This window comes from Platalea leucorodia (assembly GCF_965183815.1).
Source record: "Platalea leucorodia genome assembly, chromosome: 1".
Taxonomy (NCBI): domain Eukaryota; kingdom Metazoa; phylum Chordata; class Aves; order Pelecaniformes; family Threskiornithidae; genus Platalea; species Platalea leucorodia.
In genome coordinates, this window is record NC_138823.1 from 150,269,529 (window position 1) to 150,292,423 (window position 22,895).

Genomic DNA, 22,895 nt, shown 5'->3' on the forward strand with positions numbered 1-22,895 from the left:
AGGCAAATTTTATGGTGCCAGTATAAAGGCCTGATCCTGCTCCCTTGCTTTAGCTCTCTTAAATGCTACGATTGGCGGCAGCAGCGAGGCACAGGGTTTGGGTTTTTGTCTGTTCCCCCCACACTCTTGGCTCTTTCCCCAGAGAGGGGTAACCATTGCTTCCTCATCTGTAACTAGTTACAAGGCTGTGCACTGGACTGAAATTTGCTGCAAATTTGTGATAAACTGTTTAAATTTTGAAATCAGTTTTAAAGTTGCTTTCTCATGTGTTATTAAAACGGTAAAGTAAATAAAAACGCACAAAGCAGGGATACGGTTGGCTGTGTCTGAATTACACCCAGCACCGACGAAGCACTGTGGACTGGGGCAGGAGCGAGCAGGGTGGGGAAGAGCTCACGGCAGCTTCTCACGCTGGAAAGCCTGAGTTATCGTCTGCGTTTCCTTGAAGCCGATGCCATCTGGAAACTGGAACAGGCCTGTAATCTCAGACATGCTTGGGCTGGTTTTCTTTTGCTTTCTCACCGGGGCAGTGTCAAAAAACACCAAGACGATTCCCTGAGGTTTCAGGGGGACGGGGACGACAGTCCGAGTAACCGTGTGGGTGCATGTAGAAAGCGGAGAGAGATGCTCTGGGCCGAACACAGCCTGGTGCCCCCCAGGGCCTGGCGGCGAGGAGGCGAGGGGCCTGGGTGACCCGTGCTCTCGGCAGGGCCAAATCCTGGCCTGGCATGGTCTCGCCTGCCTCCTCCCAGGGTTAGGGCTTGCAGTCTCTCCTGTGCGGGAGGCGAGGCAGCCATGGCAAGGACGGGCTCCGTGGGGGCTTGGTTGCCTTCAGAAACGATGTCGGGGAGGGAAGGGGAGCGGCTGTTTTCCTCCTCTTCCAGTCTCGCCTCCGAGACCTGCTGCCCCCCGCGGGGCTGGAGCGGGGAGGGCGGCTCCGCTGGCCCCCCCAAGCCCTGGGAGGGTTGCGGGGAGACCCGCGGAGCGGCCCGGGGATGCCCGGAGCGATGCCGGGGCAGGCAGGCGCAGCAGCCAGGGGCCGCCCCCCCGGCGACCGCGCAGGGCCCCTCCCGCCCCCGCCGCGCAGCCGCGGCCCCTCCGCCCAGCCCGGCGGCGGGAGGGGGCGCGGGAGCCGCCCCAGCCCCGCACCGGCCCCGCCACCCGCGCCTGCTCCGCCGCGGCCCGGCCCGACGGAGCCCCCGCCGGTCGCTGCGGGCAGGGCCGGGCCGGGGGGGCGGTGGGGACTGGGGAGGGCTGTCCCTCCCCCCCCAAATACGGCGGGGGCTGCCCCGGCCTCGGCGCCGCCGCCCGGGAGTCCCCTGCTCGCAGCCGCGGGGGTGCCCCGGGCAGGGGGCGAGGGGCGGGCAGGATTCCTCGGTGCTTTGCAGCTCAGGGGACTGGGGAGGCTTCCCCGTAGCCCCAGGGGCCGGTGTCCCAGCCCTGCCCTCGGGGCACGGCCGGGGCCGCCCGCGCGAAGGCCCGAAAAAGCACCCACCCCCTGCGCTCAGCGCTCGGCGGCGCCGGGGGGCTCGGCCCCCCGCTCCCGGCCCGCCGGGCTGCCGCCGCAGGGGCCGCGGGGCCGTCGGTGAGGCGGCGGCGGCCCCGAGGCAGCTGCAGCCCCCACGCAGGCGGCCCGCGGGGCTCGGGTCTGCCCTTCGGTGCAGGGTGCGGGGGACCCCTCACGGCAGCCGCCGCTGCCCCTGCCCGCCTCGGCGGGTCCCGGCCCCCGCCTGCCCCCTCCCAGCTGGGGGGCAGCGGCCGCGGCAGCTCGGCGCAGCGCGCCCCGGGGGCGCCCACGGGAGACGCTCCCACCCACGCGTGCCCGGGGCGCCCCCGCCCCTTCGCCTGCCGCCGCCTGGCGTAGACGCACGCACTTACACACCCGCACACTCACACTCACGCACACTCGCTCGGGCCGCCTGGGCTGCAGCTCGCCGCTCCTCGTCCGCCCCGCCGGTTCGCCTCCGCCATGGCAAGCCCCGGCTCCGGCTTCTGGCCCTTCGGGGCCGAGGAGGGCTCCGCCGCCGCCGCCGAGAGCCCCGGCACAGGTAGGGGGGCGCCGAGCAGCCGGGCGGGACCGGCCCGACGGAGCCGCGGGGCCGCCGCGGCAGCGCTGCCCGCTCGCCGGTCACCCTTGTGTGGCAGCTCGACCGGCGGGACGGAGCGGCGGGGACCGACGGCGGCTCTAGCCCGGCTCGGCTCGGCTCCAGCCCGGCTGGGCTGGGCTGGGCCGGGCTGGGGGCTCCTGGGGAGCAGTGCCGGGTGTCGGACGAGGCGCCCCCGGGCCGCGCCCGTCCCCACGGACCCTCCGCTCCGTTTTCTCTTGCAGCCAGAGCCTGGTGTCAGGTTGCCCAGAAGTTCACGGGAGGGATCGGCAACAAACTCTGCGGTAAGGGCGGGGGGGCCCCGGCAGCCCGCGGCGGAGGCGAGGCTGGGCGGCCGCGGAGCGCTGGCGGGCGGCCGCGGGCCCTGCCCGGGGCGGGGGGGCGGGGGGCCGGGGGCTGATGCCGCGGTCCTGAGGCCGTGTGTCCCTGTCGCTGTCAAGCCCTGCTCTACGGAGATGCCGAGAAGCCCGTGGAAACCGGCGCCAGGGCAGCCCCGGGGGCAGCGGAGCCGCGGCCGGCCTGTACCTGCGACAAAAAACCCTGCGGCTGCCAAAAAGCGGAGGTGAATTACGCCTTTCTGCACTCAACAGGTAACGGCGCTCCCGGGCCACGCCGCAGCTCTAAAACTAGCAAAAAAACCAGCGTTTCGGTCGGGAAATTGCCTCCGGCCGCGGTGCGGGGGGGTCGGGGGGGGCCGACGGTGCGCGGCGGCTCCGCGGAGCTCCGCGGCCCCGGCCCCGGCCCGCTCCTGCGCCGCCCCGCACCCGCGGGCCCTGGGCTTTTCTCAGACCCGCCAAAAAAACCCACCCAAACCCCAAACAAAAAAAGATCCTGGAAAAAAACCCGCAATAAAATCCCGGCGTGCTGGAGCCCGCAGGTTGCTCTTTCTAAGGAATGCTGACAGTAGTGACCTTCTCGTTGAAGTCCCCGCGATGTAATTAAGGTTTGCAGGGAGGAGGGAGAAAGAGCGCTCTCTTACCGATTTATTTTAATTCGAGGTATTTTTGCACTTCATCTTTCCCGCCCGTGGAGGTGGCGTCTCCGCTGATGCGGAGGTGCCAGCTGCCCGGTGATGCCCGGCGATGCCCGGCGATGCCCGGCGATGCCCGGCGAGCTCTGCCCGGGGCCCCCGGGGCGCCGCTGCCGCCCGGGGGAGCGGCTGCTCCGCGGCTCGGCCCTGCCCGAGCCATCGCGCCTCGGCTGAAACAAAAGGTGTCAGCTGAGAGACCGGCAGCACCGCCTCAGAAAAAGGCGTTAAATTATCAACAAGTTACTTGCACTGGACAGTCACAAGGAAGGTATTTTAGTGCAAGGCAAATGACAGTTTTTAGGGTGCTTCTTGTGGCGTTTGTTTCCCAATCTTTATTTTTCGTGAGATTCGTTTTCCCTTTTTTGTCGTTTCCCCGCTCTCTCTCATTGTCTTAAAAATTGGTCTGAAATACACCGTGGGCAAAATTTGCTATTTTAGATAGGATATTAAAACCTAACTGTCGTGTCTGAGAACATTCCTTAAAATACGGTCTTACCAATTTGCTTATTAAATGAAAACAAAGTCTATTTGTAATGAACCCAGTGAAAAGATAGCCTAAATGTAAATGGGAGAAGCCTTTGTCCAAAATCCGTGTATACAGTCATAAAACGAAGTTAACTTTTCATTTTTCCATTCCCAGATCTTCTGCCGGCATGCAACGGAGAAATAACAACTATGTCTTTCCTACAAGACGTTGTGGACATTTTACTTCAGTATGTGGTGAAAAGTTTTGATAGATCAACGAAAGTTATTGATTTCCATTACCCAAATGAGCTGCTCCAGGAATATAACTGGGAACTGGCAGACCAGCCGCAGACCTTGGAAGAAATTTTATTGAACTGCAGAACAACTCTGAAGTATGCAATTAAAACAGGTAATAGCCATGCTCATTTTCTATCCTGTATGGTCTCATCCATTGATTAAAGGTGTCATTCCATTTTATCTTGAAACGTTAAAGACTGAAGCGGCAACTGTATTTTGTCGGTTCCAAGCAATTTCTGGCAGAGACAGAAATCGTTTTCCTAAGTGATAAAATACTCCAGCAGCCCCGTGTCTCTGTAGCTGTCAGGGCAGCATCGCACACCCTTCCCCGCTTAAAATTGATGCTTGTGTGCGGGCGAGCCGCCGAGCAGCCTTTTCGCCGCCTTTTCGCCGCCTTTTCGCCGCCTTTGCGACTTTCCCCCCTCCGCTTTTCATCCGTTGGGCGGGTGAGGGGCCGGGGGCGGCCCCGCGCTCCCCGCGGCCGGGGGCGACGGGCGCCGAGCTCGGGGGCGGCCGGGACCGGGGGAAGCGGGGGGGCGGGGGTCCCTGCAGGGGGGCTGCAGCCCATTTGACAGCCAAAATCGCGATAAACATCCTCTAAATGGCAGCTCTGAGCGGCCATTTGCCGTGTCTCTCCATTTACCTGCAGGACATAAAACCAGGAATATTTGGTAGAACAGCCCACAGGAGTATTGGTTGGTTGTTTTTTTTTTTTCAACTTTAGGCTCAAAAGCAGTAAAAACAAGCCTGAATTGTTTTAGTAGCCTTTTGTTGTTGTTTTTCGCTGGGGAGGGCGGGGATGGGTTGACCCCTGCCTGTCTGGGCCCCCCCGTGTGGGCTTCGTGGCGGGCGGCGGCGTGGGGCTCGCCCAGACGAGGGGAAGCCCCGGCTCCGCACCCGGGGCCACCTTAAATAACCGGCGGTGGGGCCGACAAAAAGCGTGGCCACAATTACGGCTGTGATGGAGAGATAATGTGGAGTGCAGGGAGCTCTTAGCGGGAATTTGAATTACTGAGAAATGGCTTAAAAATAAATGTGTAGCAATTACCGCACGAGACAAAAGGCTGATTTGTGAATGGAGGTTGAGGGGAAAACAAAAACCAGGTTTTGTCACCTTTTGGGAACAGAACAGGCCGATCCCAGTAAACATTGGGGGGGGATCTGTGTAATCCTCCTCGTTTAGAGGTGGAAATGTCCAGCTGAATGTTTTTGATGCATGAGTCGGGTGCTGTCAAAACGTCTGTAAAATATTGGAATAAATAGTTAGGTAAATGATGTCCAAGGGAACAAAGTCGATGAGTCCAGTGATCCATGTGATGTGTCTGGGTAGGGCGTAGGAAACGTTTTCACAGAACGCTGTGAAACACAGGATCTGTGAATCTGGGAAATCAAAGAATAGGGTTTCTTAAGCGATTTTCGTTAATCTTTTTTTGTCATAGCCTGTTTCACATAATGGATCTATTTCATGTTGCGCATCCAAAAAAAGACCCTTTAAAACAATGTTACCATTTCTCTTCCTCCCTGTAAATATGCGAGGCTTTCGCTTCTTGGCATGTTTTTATTTGTGTTAATGAAAATAATGTTTTCGAGGTCCGAGGAGCGGTGCTGGGGGGGTGCGAGATGCGGCGGGGTTCGCCCGCGGAGCCGCCTCGCTCGGCTGCTGCCGCTCCTCAGCATCCTGGGGCGGCCGCCCCAGCCGGGGGGGTCACGAAACGGGCGGGATTTACGCCCGGAGCCCTTCGGCGTGTGCTTCAGGGGAAAATGCTTGAATCCTTGCTCAGAGGAAGGACAATGCGGTGAGGTTTGTGGCGGCGGGGGTCTGCCTCCGTTCCCGCTGCAGGAGCCCTTCGGACACGGCCCCTCCTGGGCTGGGGGGGGGCCTGGGCTGCGTTTGGCTGCAGGGACCCCGGGAGGCAGATTGGAAAACAAATTGTATCGCTTAGATTAGCCTCACAGCTGGATCCCCAAGTCCCAGCGCTGATCCCCGGTTGGGATTCGAGGAGCCAGATGGCTGATTTTTCGGCCGAGGGGCGGGTGTGGGATGCTCCCAGGTGTTGCCTGTGTGCCGTGGCTCGTTGGGGTGCCCAGGGGAGCCACATGCGGCTTTCTGCCCCCTCGCCGGCTCCCGGCACCCACCCCTGGCGAGAATTTCATCTGAGAACATAAAAGGCAGCATCTGCAAATGCAGGGAAGAATAGATGTGAAATACGGTTCCTGTGCAATGCTTGCAGGGGAAATTGAAATGCAAGCATTTAAAAATGGCTTGGAAACCCCAGGAAGGGTGCGAGGAGCTGGCGCTGGTCCAGCCTTGCTGCTGGCAGGCCCAGATGCCGGTAGCAGGCTGTGTGCGCAGTGGGGCTGGGTGCAAGGCCAAACCCAGCGCCCGTGGCCATGCCTTCGTTCGTGCTATCCAGATTTGCCCGGCCCTTGTCGTTGCTTCCCTGTTGAGGCTGCGGAGGCTGCATGTTAATGCTAGGGGAAGTCCGGGCCTAAAACCAAGTGCAAGCGGGAGCGTGTTTGAGAGGAGGGTGCGTGGGGTGAAGGCACATCCTCAGCAGGGAAAGCCCATCGCTGTCTGTCCTGGTCCCTCAGCCCTGGCTCTTGCCCATCATCTCCCAGTTTACTCTGGGATATGCATAAATACGTGGTATATTGCTAAACGAACCAGTAAGCAGTAATCTTCTATTTTCACATCTCCCCCCTCCCTGCACCCTGTCAGTCTCTTTTCCAGTCACCTCTTTGTTCCATGACAGCCACGACAAAGGATGTGTGTTTCAGGCAGACGGCACCCGGGCAGTGATTTTTGAGCATCTCTTGCAAACTCTTCTTACCTGGCCGGTGGAGCCTATATTTTAAGCAAAGCCACAATTTTCTGTGGCCATCTAGCTGAGGCAAGAGAGCTCACTCATGTATTAGGGTGTCACATGGACAAACAAACGCTTGCAGCTAAGGTTGGGGTCAGATTGGGGCATGCTGTTGCGTGTTAAAGCCACGCTGCAGAAGGGAAGGGCACTGAGTGGAGGGGGCCCTGTTACAGGTGTAGGCGCTGGGGGCTCTGCCAGCAGCCGTGCCAGCAGCAGCAGCTCCTGCTCTCCCTGTGCCAACGTCTCTGTAGGAACACAGCACTGTTCTCCCCACCTCACTCGCTCCAGGGTGCAGCCGCCCTGACCCCTGCGTGCAGCCGCCCCCGTTCCTACGGCGGCTCCCAGAGCAGGAGGTGTGCTGTGAGGTTTCCTTGAAGAAATAAGCAGTGACAACAGGGCTGTTGCCTGGGGCTGGGTACGGGGCTGACGGAGAGCCGCCGAGACACTGCAGCTGCAAATAGGAATTCTGCTATTCCCCAGCTTTTCAGTGTGGATTTATTTCCAAAGCAGGAATTTTTCTGGCGTCTCTGAGCTTTCCTGTGGCCCAGATTCACCAAAGGCTTTCAGCTCCTAATTTTCTGTTGCTTTCCAGTGAAATTTGGGAACCTGCTCGGAGCCTGGCTGTGGGATTGAATCCGAACTATAAATACTGAAATCTCTCTCAAGGTCCCATCGTCAGGGGAGATGCAGTACTATGCAGGCAGGGCCCTTGGCGCCGGGGGGCTGTGGCTTTGGCAGTGGTGTCGTGGTGCACGTGTGCCCCAGGCCCACCTACCCCTCTCAGGAGTGTGTGGGGTGGGGGCCGGATCCCGTTTATGCTGCTGGATCTCGGGCAGTGTCCCTCGGTGCCTGAGGGGCTTTGGCCGCCTGTCCTGGGCAGCGTGGCCCAGGGAAAGGTGGCGGTTCCCATCTCCGGTGGGGAGGGCTCAGTGCAAAACACAGTCAGGCTGGATGGTGGTGGCACGGGGCTCATCGCAGGTTAAGGGGGCAGGGAGCTGGATTTTGCATGTGTGCCTCCCCCAGCCCCTTACCCCTGCTCTGGTCTGTGCTCTCAGCCCGATTACTCTGCCTTTGTGTGTGCAAGGTGGGAGCCGGGGAGCAATTCCCTGTGCTGTTCTGCTAGCCATGTGTCTGCGCCTGATAAGAGGCCACCGGAGACCGAAGATAAGTTTTCTCTTGGTGCTGGGTCCGCATTTCCTCAATCATCTTGCTCTGTCTTTTGTTTTCTGTGATGGCAATAACAGTACCTCGTCTGTGGGTCAGGACAGGTGTTCTCCAAGCAGAAGCTGCTGTCCTTTGAGTCACACTGCATTTCAGTAATTGTGAACCATCCATAATTTGTACCGGTAATTAGGCCACTTAACAGGGGCTTGCAGGGAGTAACTAGTAAAAACTGAGTTTCAATGGTTACTGGTTTAATGGCTCTAGGCACGTTTTTAAGAAAAATCTCTAAGAGGATTTTAGAAAAAAATCAGGAGCCAATTAGGTTAACCAGGTAAATAGACTGCTCATTGAGTATATGCTTGCGCATCATTCTGCTGGGGCAGCAATGCTGGTTTTCATGGGATTTGTTTAAAATCACAATTGCAAGCAGCCAGGCTATTTGTAATTGCACTCTGACAGGGAAGAAATGACAAGGACCGCCACCTTCCCTGCCATCTTCGTACAATCATCAGCCTTTGAGTCATGTGCAAAGCAGTCACCAAAATGTTCCATTTTCTCATTTTGTCCTGTCTATTATAATCATTAGCCATTCATCACTGATGTTATATGTACTGGCAAGCTCTTCAGATGGTGTCTCGTGCGTGCCTTTCAAACCTAGCCAGGCAAAAACACAGCCAGTGACAACATGTGACACACTAACGGGAGCAAACAGCTATTTTTGTGAGGCAGCGATGTGCTAATTTTCAAGGCATATTGAGAGGATAATAGGGAATGTTGGAATTCATTATTCTGCGTTCAGTGTAATTACTCTGATTTTACTGAGTTTGGAATGAGAAAGAAGAGAAATCCTGCCTTTTCCAAGAAATGTATTTATTGCTGTTTGCTTTGTTTCGTACCTTGAAAGCACTTCCTTCTCTATAGAAATCCGGAGGTAAATATACCGTTCAGCACTGAATAGTTTCATTCAGAGTCATCAGCCTTTTGATAACATTTTCCATCTTATGCAGGGCACCCTAGATATTTTAATCAACTTTCAACTGGATTGGACATGGTTGGCTTGGCAGCAGACTGGCTGACATCAGCAGCAAATACTAATATGTAAGTAGCAGATTTTTTTCCATAATAATATTTAATATAATTTTACAATTATACTCTAAAATATTAGCTGCTGTAGCTGAGTGAAAGAAAGATTTCTTTTATGTTAAGGTTGCTGGAAGAACAATTGCTTTTTTAAATGGTTGCTACAGCTATTTACGTGAAGACTTTCAACATTGTCCTGTAGGCTGTGTTCTATAAAATTTCATCAAACTAATATGATGTCGGTTTTGCTACCCCCCAAAAAATATACAGAAAAAATATTTTAGCATTTTGCATGCATAAATATGTAAAATGAAAGGTGTGCTAAGTGAACAGTTGCATTCATGTAGAAGGGCTATGTACAATCCATACTCAGAGCAGTTAGAGCCATTGCTTTCTGTAAGAAAGGTGCAGAATTTCAAGTGTGGGTTTTTTTCACTTTGGGACTAGGAAGCATTTTTGTGCACTTGCTTAGCTTCATGCACTGTCTTGTCATCATGAATAGGACTGCTGACGTGTATGCTGCTAGACATGCATGCAGGTTTTTGCAAGGTGAAGGTCTGGCTCTGCCCAGCAGCTCTTGAGTACAGGGCAAAGCCTTGAGCCTGGAAAAAGTGTGCAAGATTTGTTTCACTGAAATGGGTGGAAATGGAGTCTCAAGCACTCTCAGCATTTCTCTTTCTAGACATTTGATGTCAAATCAGAAGGAAGATTATCAAAAGTATTATAAAACAGAGCTCTACCCAGTGCAAGATAGAGTATGTTGTGGCTACAATGTAATGTAATATTGGAAAAAGATGTATTAGTGTTGTAGATGAAAGAATTAAATATGGACATTACTACATTTCAGGTTCACCTATGAAATTGCTCCAGTGTTTGTACTTTTGGAATATGTCACACTAAGGAAAATGAGAGAGATGATTGGCTGGCCAGGGGGCTGTGGCGATGGGATATTTTCACCTGGTACATGATTATTTCAAGCTTTCTTTATTTTTCAGACTATGCTATATGACATCCCCTGTAGTTAAAGAGTAAGCATAATTAAATATGCATGTTCGAGAGGACACTTGCTAATAACCACCAGTGGCCTCTTTGAGATAAAGTATTGCATGTTTATGAATTTTAGGGATGTGATTATGAGGGTCTGTTTGAGCAAATTGCACTGCATTATGAGCAGCTGTAATGGCACATGGGAAACATAATCAGAAGAGACATTTGCCTTGCAGTTTTGCTTTGCCCCCACTTTTTATGGATTACATGAAATAGAAAGACTATTGTATTAATAACGGAGGGAAGAAACACAACAATGCTCTCCATCACCGCAGGGGAAGTTGGAGCAAAGAGGGAAAGACGTAGCATCCCTTCAAGTAATTTTAGCGGAGTTGGTAAGATCCTGCCAACATTACAGTATGCAGTTAGCTTTCCATGTGTGAGCTGGCCTCTTGAGCTCATTGAGGGTACTTGGGTGGCTAGTTAATCTGAGTGCTTAAAGGCTCAGAAACCTAGTTCCTTCAGGGCAAGTCCATGAGGCAAAAAATGAGTGTGATTAACTGTAGACAAATCATGGACTCTGACAAACACTACATTGTTAAGACTTTTTTTTTTAAATCATTCCACTTAGTCTTTTGATTTATACTCTCTGTCACCTCCTATCTGGAATTCCGTTGCTACAAATTTTGGCCTATCTATTTCACCAAATGGCAAAAAATTGAAAGAATTTACACTGGGCATAGCATCTTGGCTTGTCAAAAGAGAACAGACTGATAGCTGGTGGGGAAGGAGCCCTTCCGGAAGGAAAGTTCAGTGACCTAGCGGAGAGGGAGAGAGTGTTTGGACTGTTGAGCAAAGAAAAGGCCTCAGTGATAACAGCCTAGGACGTTCAGCTCTCTGAGGGCATGAATGGTAAAGTTCACGCTGTGCAGAAGATCAGGCAAGGCTCATCTTCAACTTGTCACATCTGAATGCACACGCAGGAAGCGGTGCAGGAATTTTGTCCTCAGCCTTTTCACAGAGGTGGAAAAAAAGATGAGAAGAATTTACATGACTTCTTGTTGAGTCCTTACTTAAAAGGCACTGAGAGCAAAAGCTCTGACAGCTTTTACTGTAGTGCTTAGAGGTCCTGACCAAAACCCTGGCCTCCATCACATAGAGCAGCACCTAAATGTGTATCGGCAGCCCAGGACCTAAGCCAAAGTTTTTGGAAGCTGGACAGTGGTTGGTTACTGTCCAGTCCCTGGCCTGACTCAGTACAGCTGGTCTTCAGTTCCTCACCTTGCAGGCTTGAGCTGCAGTAGCCCCACCGGGCTGGTCAGGGACCTGAGAGGGGAGAGAGGAGCAAGAGCAATGCTGCTCAGCGGCCGTGGTGGGCAGAGACTGGGCATGGGTGGCGGGTGGGGGTGAAAGGCTTGGTGCATGCGCTACATCTGCCCAAGTCTGGCAAACTGTGCTTGAGATAGTGTGAGTCAGGAAAGGTGAATGCCACAGGAGGAACTGCCGTCCCGCCCGGGTCAGCGAGAGGTCCCTGCCTGACCTGGGAGGCCAGGGTGTTGCTAGTGTGTCAGATGCTGGAGCTCCCTTCATCTAGCTGAAACCTGCATGGGGATGGGCTCTCTGGCAGGCCTGTCCCTGTGCTGGCCGTTCGCAGTGCTGCCCCCTCTCATCCTTTCTTTCTCTGCAATTTCTGGTTTGTGCGAAGTGCGTCTTTCTAATTCACTCTATTAAGGCAGCAATACCCAGCATTCAGGTTCTGCTTTTTTAGGCAATAATCAAAATCATCTCTATGCTGTCTTCTCGTTTCAAACTGTCACGACTTCAGCTGAAGACCTTACTGTTGCGAAGAAAAGGTTCTTGCTTTCTGCATCCTCTGGAATGAAATCTACAGCATCAATACATACGAAGCATAAGGGCCTGATTAGGTTCTCCAAATTCTGTAGGTGTGTTTTGTTGCCTGCAATTAACTGTGGGTGTAAACACAGCTGCCAAATTAAAGGCAGAATGCGGGCTTATTAATAAGCTTAAGGTTAAATGGGTAGGTAATAAATACTAATAGGAAAGCCTGGTGTTGAAGAAACTTAATGTTTCAGTCTTGATTCTTTTGACACTGAGCCAATGACTTTGGACAAGATAGGTCAAATTTCTTCAACTTGGACACCTTAGTTCAATCACCTAAGTCACCACCAGCAGCTATTACATGACATTGCATTTTTTAGGGGCAAATACCGAAGTATTTCCTCTTAATCTCTCCATTTCCTGTTTTGTTGTTTGTGAGAAGAGGTGTAGAAGTATGTTCATACCTCAAGCTAGTTGGAAGGGGAAGAAAAAGCCTGATCTGTACTGACCCCCATGCCAGTGATGCCATCCCTCTGTGGCATTTTCCCATGGATTCACAGGAGGACCAGTGAGGTCAGGGAAAACCCAGAGCAGAGGCAGCCTCACTGCAAGAGCAGAGCTAAGACACTGATTAGAAATGAAGGGCACAGTTTCTGTGGGCTGTGGAGCAGTCTATATGTCTCCAGTGGGATAAATACAAATCCTACAAAAGTCAAAACGATGTTAAATTTGCCAGCACATGTACCCTGCTGGTGTAACGTGGTGTAATGTCGCTGCGCTCAGCAGAGCTACCTTGGTCTGCTTAAAGGGTGGATTTTATCTTATCTCACTTTGGCTGTCCAAGCGTTGGGTGTCTACCCTGGGCTAGTTACAGCAGCTCCCATATGTTCAAGGGAGAGGGGTGGATGCATTTGCAGGGCAAGTCATCCCACCTACCACAAGCAGCTACTTTAGGATGAACTGAACCATCTTCTGGAAGTGCCTGTCTTGTGCTCTTCACTCCATTTTTAGATGAATGAAAGTTGGGTTAGTTGAACTCTACCTCAGCTGCACTCTGACCTGTTCATTTAAAAGCCTAAACCCATGATCAATGTACACCTTTGCTTTATATAAATGTATGTGCATAAACATCAATATATAATCAACCTATATATATATGTAGTATATATACAGGATAAAACTGATGGATTTTGTGTGTACTTATCTGTGTGTGCATGTGTTTATGTGCGTACATATCTGAAAGTACTCAGACTCTGCCTCAGGTTCTGCATTATATTCCCATAGTGCTCATGCAGCATTAATGCGTAACAAAACATTGTTCCACTGTAGACACAGAGACTCAGTTTCGAAAAATCTCAAAAAGGAAAAACTAAGTGCTTGCTTTTAATTTATGCACTGATAATTGAAATATGGGAACAGAATGCTGTAGAGCTCTTGTCTGATACCTATCTTCAAGGGGGTATAATACCCATCTTGAAATGGGTATTTTAAGTCAATGTATGCCAGTGATTTTAAGGCCAGTGTTAGGGACAAGTAACCTTGCTCCTATCAGAGCACAAATAAAAAGAAAAATGTCTGTTAGAGTGACCCTTTTTCCTTTCTCTTCCCTCCCCCACTCCAGTTATCCAGAAGATAGTGTCTGTTGCGACTCGCTGTGTGGGTTTCCTCAGAGCCGGGGCCTGAAATGCCACCCTAATGCGGGAGGGGAGAGCACAGTTTGGGTTGCACTTGGAGGCCACTTAGGACGTTGCCTTGTGGTGGCGTCCGCTTGGGAGGTGGAACAGAGTGGGGGTTATGTGTTGATGGCATATGGAAAGATAAGATTGGGGACTAAAGGAGAAATGGTAACAAAAATGAGGATGAAAGGAAACCCCCATCATGTTTTGCAGCAGTATGTTTTGCATGAATTGTTATTTGGGTGCAGTAGACCCTGTTACTACACAACCCAGCTGTGAGGAGCAGCAGGAAGAAGAATCTGCCATTAGGCAGAAACATTAACATTAGAGTTAGAGAAACTGTAGCAAGACTTGTCATTTGTTCTGCAATAATATTACAATGCATAGAAAAAGTAACAGTATATTACTGTGGACTCCAGGTGGTGCCATATCTAACATGTATGCTATGTTGATTGCACGTTTCAAGATGTTCCCAGAAGTTAAAGAAAAAGGAATGGCAGCTATTCCCAGACTGGTTGCCTTCACATCAGAACATGTATGTGTTTCTGTTTTTTCCTATCTGTTACATCCGCTTGTATAAATTTATGATGAAGAAAATAGCTGAACGGGAATTTGTAGCCAACTGTCTTCGTTTCTGTTACTCCTTCACTGGGAATAAATAACTGGGAAGGGCCTGGCTTTTTGATACGTAGAGGGATGAGCTGTGTGGTTATCTGTGGCTGAAACCCCGGGAGAGCAGGTGCTATGAACCACTGCCATTTTTTTGCTCTCACTTGTGTCTGTATAAATGTCGTCGTGAATGGTAAGGACCACATCAAACGATGAGAGCTCATCCTCGGGCTTCAGCACTTTCTGCCAGGAATGTCTTCTGTTCAGGTCACTCTGGGGGAACAGAAAATCACTGTGAGTCGAAATGTCTCTAGCTGAAACCACTCCTGCTATTATTTAATGAGAGGGTGATAACATACATGAAGACAGTAGTATGGAAATGCCATGTGTGCGTACAGCAGAGCAGCTGCGGTATACGGTGGGGAACTGGGCTTTGCTGTGGGTTTCTGTCTGTGAGCAAAAGCTTCAGCACAGCGGGGTTCGCCACAGGCACCGACGGGATCTGGCAGTGCAAGAGGTGAGGGGAGGTGGGCGCAGGAGAAATCAGAGTGGTCCTCATAGGAGAAACGCAGAGTTTTTTGCTCATTGAACAACCATACAGAAGTCTTATTTCTGTCTGTATTGGGGGGGGAGGTGTGTTTTGGGTTTGTGGCCATTTAAACCTCCTTGCAGTTTAAAGTGGAGAATGTGTGTGCAGGAGGAAGGGGAAAAGGACAGGTTATACCCAGGAGGGGCTGTGAGCTCTCTTCAGGCTTCATGGTCCCCTCCTAAATTTCTCCAGCTGTGTGGGCTTGGCCAGAAAGGACTCTTTCATGGCTGGGGCTCAGCAAGGTGCCGTCCATGTTAGGTGACAGCATCCTCCTGGCTACCTTTTTTGACTTGCCAGAGAATGTGTTTCCATTCTGTGCGAGTGTGAAGAGCAAAGTGTCCTAAAAACCAATCAGAAATGTCTGGGAGGAAATCCCTCTGCGGATGCTTTTCATGGCAGTAGGATGAGATGCGATACACAACTGTGGGCTCTACGTTGCAGAATAATTGTCCCCAAAGCAGTCAGAGAGGCTACTCTACAAATGAGTAGCAGTTCTCCAAAGTTGGCTGTACAGCTAGAGATGCATTATTCATATGGAAGTTATAGACCTAATAAGTCTTGCAAATAAGGTTCAGCATGATTATTAAAATAACAGATCCTATTAATCATTAAAGAATTTCATTGTATTCATAGCGATGGAATGTTAAACAATGAACTGAATTGTGCTATCAGTCTCAAAATAATGAAATAATTGTGTTTTCATGCCAGAGAAGAAGCAGTTCCCTTAGCAAATTAAACATTCCAAAAGCAAATATACTAGTGAATCCATAGAACAGCATCTGAAATCTGTTACGTTTTAAAAGTATCTTGAAATTGCAATTTTGTTGCTTCCTCAGTCAAGGTTTCTTATAAGGTATGTAATGGCACATCTTCTAGGGAAGTTAAGAAGCCACACTAAGTGTAGACAGGATCTTTTAACCCTCAATTGCCCAAAGGATGTGGGATCAGGGTTTAGCCCTCAAAACAGCAGAGACTGTTACAGGAATTGCAGAGGCCCAGAAGTACAATCCCCTTTTTAGGTAGGAAATGTCCTGCAGAACCTGAATATACACTAAGATATGAGAATGTTGTCTGTTTGACTTATCACATCACGGTCATCTTCTGCTTCCTTTTAGACTCCCCAACCTGATCATGGTTTCTCTCTGCTGCAGTTGGATGCTCTTGTAAAATGATGGCCATGGAACAAGCAGTCTGTAAATGGGATACTATCATTTCCTCGTGCTCTGCACATGTGGCATGATAGTAAACCAAGCTTAAAGTTACTTTATGTGTTTAGAAACATTTGAGATTTTTGTCTCGAAATTTTCAGACAGAAGTAAAGATTCCAATATCAGCAATTCTCAGCCAAGAGTATCAGCGTCACAGACTGGATTCCATTTTCATTTCTGCCAATCTAGAGCTTCTGTTACTATAAACAAATGCAGTTACACCACAATTGCTGCCAAGATTACTGTAATCAGAATCTGGCCTCAATCTGATGCCATGATAGGTTCTGCCAGTGAGGGAGAAGGGAAGGAAGGAGTAATTCACAGCTCCTACGTAATTCCCTTCCTAATTTAAGGAGTGCATCGTGTTCCTAAATTAGGAGCCTCACTCTCTGCACGATCAGTGAAGAGAGGCACCTCTGGAGGGAAATTTGGAGTATCCAAATTAGGAACCTAAATATTCCTTAATTTAGATGTTCTAAATCACCTCAGGAAGGGTTCACCTACTTCTGTGCATTGACCATACACAGAGATCAGCCTCCTGACATACACAACCTACATTAGGTGCCTAAAATAGGTTATGTGACTATTCCAACCGTGCATGTTCCCAGTAAGCAGATCTTCCCCGAGCTGTTCAGTAGAACTGTGACTTCTCTCTCACTCTGCTTCTGTTTATTTCTGTTTCACCAGTGATGGTGAAGTACACTATAACTGCTTAGGTCAATCTTTGCCCAGGTATAATTTCACTGAGATGCACTTGCTAGGACTTCATTCAATCCTGGGTATTCACCAGTGCATCGTCAGTGGTTCTTTCATCTGCACTGGTGCGGGAGCAGAGTGATGTCCTTCAGGGCAGCTGTTCTGGGCTGCGCGTGACGCAAGAGACTTTGACTCAGAGGGGTAAAAGTGATGGATGCCAGTTGTAAAAACCTATTTTAGTCTATCGTTTCAAACACAATGAAAAATCTAAGATGAAGGCCTCCTCCTGTGTCCCAGTGCATCAGCTTTCGGCTGCTGTGAGTGTTCAGCTGAGCACATCCCTTTTTCAGTGTGGAGAAAGCAGCTGACAGGGAGAGCTGTCTTCTCAGAGTATTTTCATTGATCCGCTTGTCTATAAGGCAAGTCCTATTGAATTTTAACTGATTCCCTGTTGTGATTTTGACCTGGCGAACAAGCACTCTCTTAGACAGCATCTAGCAGTAGCTGGGAATAGCATGGAGCAGGGATCACCCTTAGGAGGCGAAAAGGACAAAGTCATTGTACTCTGAGGAGGAAAGGGGTGCAGAGGGGAAAAGTTTAGCTGTAGAGAACTAGTTGGGTTCAGGTTACAAAGCAGTCCTTGGCCTTTTTATTTGATACTATAAAAGTAGCTTGAAGAGACTTGCAGCTTTTACATGGACTCCGTGTTTAATCGGGGGCTATACAGACTCAATCCGCGGTTCAGGGAATGACTAAAAGCTGGGCATAATTGGAAAGACATAGAGATTTCTTCATCTCTGCTGTTCTTGAACCCAGCAAGACTGTGCTCATGTAGTCCACATTAGCTTTCCTAATTTCCCACCCTCTATAGCAGCTGCCGCAAGGAGGAATGCCTTGTCAGATGCACACCGGGGAAACAGCAATACAACTCTGGTCTTGGTTTTGGAACAGAAACCACAGGGTAAGAACTGGCAGTTCACCCAGTCAGAGAGCCAGGGGAGCACAGGGAGGGTGCCTCTGCCTCTAGCATCCCCCCATCTGCACTGCTCTCGCAGTGAAATGGCTCTTGCCCGAGGCTTCACTCGAGTATGGTTCTAGCAGCCACCGACTGTGAAGGGAGGGTCTGTTGGCAGCTCAGGTATACGGTGTCAGCATTGTAGACAGCTGGACGTGCTCAGAAGGACCTCATTCTCTGGAGGGGCACTGGGAGCATCTGTGAGAGGTGGCTTGTCCGCAGTGGTAGGGGAGCACCCTCACAGCCATAGCACGCACAGCATCCACACATCAATTAGATTGCAGGAGGCAGTTTGCAGTAAATAACCGCTTCAGCTTCTTGCTCGTGGACAAGTCTCATTACTTGCAGGGAATACAGCCGACTACACCAGTAGCTGTGGGAGAAGAGTGGCTTTGGCAAAGTTTTTGTCTGAAGTTTCTGAAATCTAAAATGGAGGTTCTTGGCTCTTGAGACAGAAGGAGATTAAAAAGTGACTTCTGTCTGAAAGTAGACAGCTCGACAGACCTCCATTTCACACAGCCTATGGAAGATTTTGGTTTGGTTTCTATGCAGAACAGATAAAGCTGATCTCTAGTCCCACCACTTCATGGCACGTAGCGTGGCATTCTAGCCAGGCTACTTAGGAGGCAGTTTCCAGGACTGGCACCTGCAAGAAGCTGTCCAAGGGGTGACCTGTGTGGAGAGCATGACCTGTGACCTGTGGAGAGCATGTTTTCCATTTTGTGGCATAAATTATGAAGCCTTGCTCACTTCTGAGCATACAGAGTAAGTAGGGAGTGTTTTCATTTCCACCTAAGGAAACTAAAAATGAAACTCATGGATTCACACGTTCTTTCTTTGCATTACCTAATGCATGATAACTAGAAAAGTATTGCTTGGTGTTATTTGAAGCCAGAGGGAAACAGTGAAAAAGTTTGTCTCATTTGAGGAGCAACTTAATTCAAGTAACTCCATTCAAATCAAAGCAAAACCATTTTCCAGAAAAGCAATGCTCTAGGGCAGCCTGTCCCAAAGGAGACATTCATCATTTGGGTCTAATCCTTCATCTGCTCGATATCTTGTGACTTTCACACTGCCACAGGATCCTCCTGAACTCAGTGCCACATTTCTTATCCACAGATAATGCTGTAAAACTATCTGCACTGGAAAAAAAAAAAAATAGTTGTGAGTCTTGCTGGATTAGAAAAGCAGTATGAAGTTTTGTATTTCAAAAATGCAAAAGATGGAAATATTAGTATGTTGTGCAGAAACATTTCTCCCCTGACATTAACAAATAACTTTTAAAATTGAATAGCAGTAGCTAAGGGAAACATTAGCAAACGTATATCATTACAGTGTATTTAAAAATGTGATGGGACACAGTATACTCTTTTTGTAGATAATTGAAGGAAAAGCTATAGCTTACAATGAAACGTTAAAGATAGGATTCATGTCACTTAACTTTAATCACCTAAAGTGTAAACATTTAATCTGAGTTAGTCTATGCACTTTTTATAGCCGATAAAAAGAGAGTGAGATTTGCAGAAGACAACTCATCCTAGTCTAAAATGGGTGCCAAAGCCTCGTGGATGAGGTGCCTTCTGGAGGTACCTTTTCTTCCCCACTATTGAGGGAGGCCAGACAGCAAGCCTAAAGCCTAGACCAGACACACATTTTTAGATGATTAAAATTAAGAGAGAAGTAGCCCAGCCTTCGCATCCAGGGGTCCCACATTGTTTAAAGCCCAGGGGAGATGGAGAGGAAAGCATGTGTGCCTCCTTTGCTGGGCTGTGGCTGATGGGGTGAGGCTGGGGGTCCAGGGCTGCCACCAGCCAAACCTGCAGACCTCGGTGAGGTTTTGGCTGCTGGGTGGCTCGGCTTGCTCAGCATTTGGGAACTCACTCCTGATGAGCTCCCTCCACAAAGCTTGTGCCAGTCTGGATTTATGTGAGCAGGGAGAAACTGCAGTCTGAAAAAACAGCTGTGACCCCTGGGGCTCATGGCATTAGGATGGTTCTTCCTGACAGCTTCAGCCATGCCAGATGATGAGCAATTAATTTAGCCAGCTATAAAAGTAGAAGCATCTGTATATTGAAGCACTGTTCATTTAAGATAACAATGCCATACTTTTCAGCATCATAATATTTTAAATTATTCTAATTCTTCTTTTTTCCAAAAGACCTATTCATTATTGCACCTGTAATAAATTCACAATATGTGTTTTTACTTTACAAAGCTAGCTATGAAAAAATGTCATCAGGCGAACAAACTTATCCCAAACAGCATTTGAAATTTTAGACAAAGGGAACATTGCCCTGGCTCAAGATCACAATTTTTTTTTCTGACGAATAATATGCTTTTGTTACTCATATTGAATATAGTCCAATAGTCTATAGTCTAATATAGTATAATATTTTGTCACTCTATGCCTTCTCCTTCACCACTGAATTTTAACCACATTTCTTTTCAGAGACGAATTGAGGTTCCTCTCTATTGGGGATGTATTTGTAGTCTTCCATGCCCCTTTTTGCGGTGCAGCACTGCGTGAAGGGAGGGCAAAAGCCGCAGCGACAGTCCACTCTCACCTGCCTGTCCTCCTGTCTCTGGCAAGCACAGGACAGTGGTGAAACTGGTCCTGCCGGCTTCTCCTAGCCTGGTTTTTCCTTCAGGACCAGCATCAGGCAGGCTGCCCCCGTCCTCCCTTTTTGAATTCCAGATCTGCGTAACTCCTACGTGGCTGTGTTGTGAAAGATGGTGTTCGAGCTCACTTCTTTGCGTGGCTGAACAGTTTGTAGGCCCCGTGTTCCCAAAGGGGTCACAATTAATGTCCTTCTTCTCCATTAGCCCAGCTGAATCTGTCAGTAGTTCTGTTTAACCAGGCTTATTTCTGCAAGCTTTTCCTTGTCTTTGACCTTTATATTTCTCTGTGTTTACCTTTATATTACACAGGCAACCAAATTTTCAGCAGCATCCCAGGAATGTTAGAACAAAGTTTAATATTCGTCATGATGAGGAAAGTTTCCTTTGCTCTTAAAACTATATTTTTTCCATTTTCACTTTCATCCTGTCCCTTTTAGAGCCTCTCAGGCTGTTGGAGTAATTCCTTTGATGTTACCCTGAGACACGAGAACATAACAGTAGTCATATATCTGTGACTGTATACACAGATGGAGCAATTTCATATGCAGAGTTTGTTTAGAAATTGTAATTGCATTTGCCCTTCTGTGCACAGGCTTCTGTATTTCTTCCCAATTTATCCCTAGACCTGTTTTGGTTCCTGACCGCTGAATTCCCTTCAGTCTGTAAAAAGCCATCAGGCAACCAAGCTATCAGCACTGCATTCGTTTTTCCCCCAATGCTGTTTTAGCAGTGCCGTGAGACTTCTCAATGAGGCAGCTGAGCTTGGCCGTATTCCAGTGGATGCCTTTGAGCACATGGGCTTGATTTTCTTCCTCATAGTAAACCATTCAAATCCGTATTTTCTTTTTTAAGGCATTCTGAATGGTTCTATTTTCTATTAGAAAAACAAATTACAGTAGTAAATCTATTTTAACTAGTATGGAATAAGGAACAAAATTCATCAATGTAATGTCATTGACTGAAAACCCAGAGAAATATATCTGTGACTCTTGACTCCCACATCTCTACCTGTGATGAGTGATGTATTACACTATCCAGTATGTGCACATCGGTTTGTGTAATACATGAATAAAAAACAGATTAATTTTTTAAGTATATAAACTCAATTCTAGCTTCACATAGCATATTAATGAACTGACATTTTGCTGGCAATATTATAGCTCTGTTTCAATTTTTGCAAAGTTCAAAGATATCTTCCTAAAACTGGGAATTTTTTATAAGCCTCCTGATGCCAGTAGCCTCCTCATGGCCTCTCCTCCTCCCTGCTCTCATAAAGTTGCACTGCTGCACCATGGGGCTCAGGGAGACCCGCAAGGCTGGGAAGAGACTTCAGTATCTTCCACATATACAGGTTTGTGGATTGGTCCCAGTCCAAGCCTTAAGCTACAGTGCATTTGTACTTAGGAAAAGTCCACTGATTTTAGTGAAGCTGAGGTAGCTTGTGGAAATGTGTTTGTTCAAAAATTCAGTTTCATGAAATAAAGAACGTGCCATGAAGAATATCAGTGTGATGCTGAGCAGGCCCATGGTGTTCAATGTGTAAATACTTCCTAGCACTATGTGACTCCAGCTAGAAACACAACAGGGCAAACCGTGTATCTACTCTACTGCGTATCACTAACCTTTGGTTTTAATAGGCTAGACAGTAACAGTGTGTTAAAATCAAATATCCACCAGTTTGCAGGGCACGGCTGCCTGCAGGTGCTGTACACTTTCCACTCACAGACAGTAGCTATCCCAGGGCTTGGTCCATAGGGAAGGGGTAGAAATCTCTTCACCTGATGTCGTTTGGCACCCACTCCAAAACAGCAACCCTCATGCTGGCTGAGTCCTTCCCTGGAGGTGCCTGTCTGCCCCCCAGACTGCAGAGGGAGCGTGATGGACTACATGATGACTTAAGCCTGATTAGTCTGGCTGCATCTAGAACCCAGACTAATTCAGCAAAACATTGAAGCACAGGCAGAAATCCCTTTTTCCTCATCTAAGTGCATGGGTATGCATTTCATTTGATCATCAGCTTGTGCAGAAATAAGTCCAACATGCATATATTTACATTTCAGAATGTGCTTAATTCAGGGGCTAGGATGGTTTGTTGTACTAGGGCCTTAAAAACTGATTTTAGGTCTAGACAAGGTGGTCAATGGCTGTTCAATACACGTTTTTGGTATACTGCAGCCATTCCCCATGGGGGAAAGCTATACCAACGCACTGCGTTAAAAAAATTAACATAGTATGAAAAATACCATTCACTTGAAGAAGTATTTTCAAATTGTCCATGTATCATCAGTGAATCGTGGCTCAAGAACAATCTGAACTTCTTCAAAATGTCTGAACATTGATAAACTCTATGGGCATCATGAAAACTTGAGGCATTTCAGCCAAAACAATGAGCTACAGGCATATGAAAAGAAGATTTTGGAGTGGAAACTCTTACACAGCCATAACCACAGTAGTCAGGACTGTTAACGATAATTACCCCCCGGGTGATTTTTAAAACACAGGTTTTATTTTTACTTACTAAAGTGAAGGTACATGTTGCAGTTCTACTCTTCTTCCTCTCTCTTTCATAAAGTCGATTTAGAATTGATTTTCATTTCTCAAAGTGTTCATTATGAAGGGAGCCCTTAAGCATGCAGTGAAATCCCCCTGAAT

At 48.9% G+C, this 22,895-nt stretch overlaps 1 protein-coding gene across 1 annotated transcript in view; it reads left to right on the forward strand.

Annotated features, from left to right (window-relative positions):
* Nucleotides 1-1,969: 1,969 nt before the first annotated feature.
* Nucleotides 1,970-22,895, forward strand: part of GAD2 (glutamate decarboxylase 2) — a gene marked incomplete at its 5' end in the record, with an annotated part of 39,063 nt that continues 18,137 nt past the window's right edge. The window contains 7 exons of the mRNA XM_082310384.1: nt 1,970-2,048; nt 2,330-2,389; nt 2,546-2,695; nt 3,776-4,009; nt 8,933-9,023; nt 9,853-9,965; nt 13,927-14,042. Of these exons, the coding sequence (XP_082166510.1) occupies nt 1,970-2,048; nt 2,330-2,389; nt 2,546-2,695; nt 3,776-4,009; nt 8,933-9,023; nt 9,853-9,965; nt 13,927-14,042 (843 nt within the window). The remainder of the gene's footprint in view (nt 2,049-2,329; nt 2,390-2,545; nt 2,696-3,775; nt 4,010-8,932; nt 9,024-9,852; nt 9,966-13,926; nt 14,043-22,895) is intronic.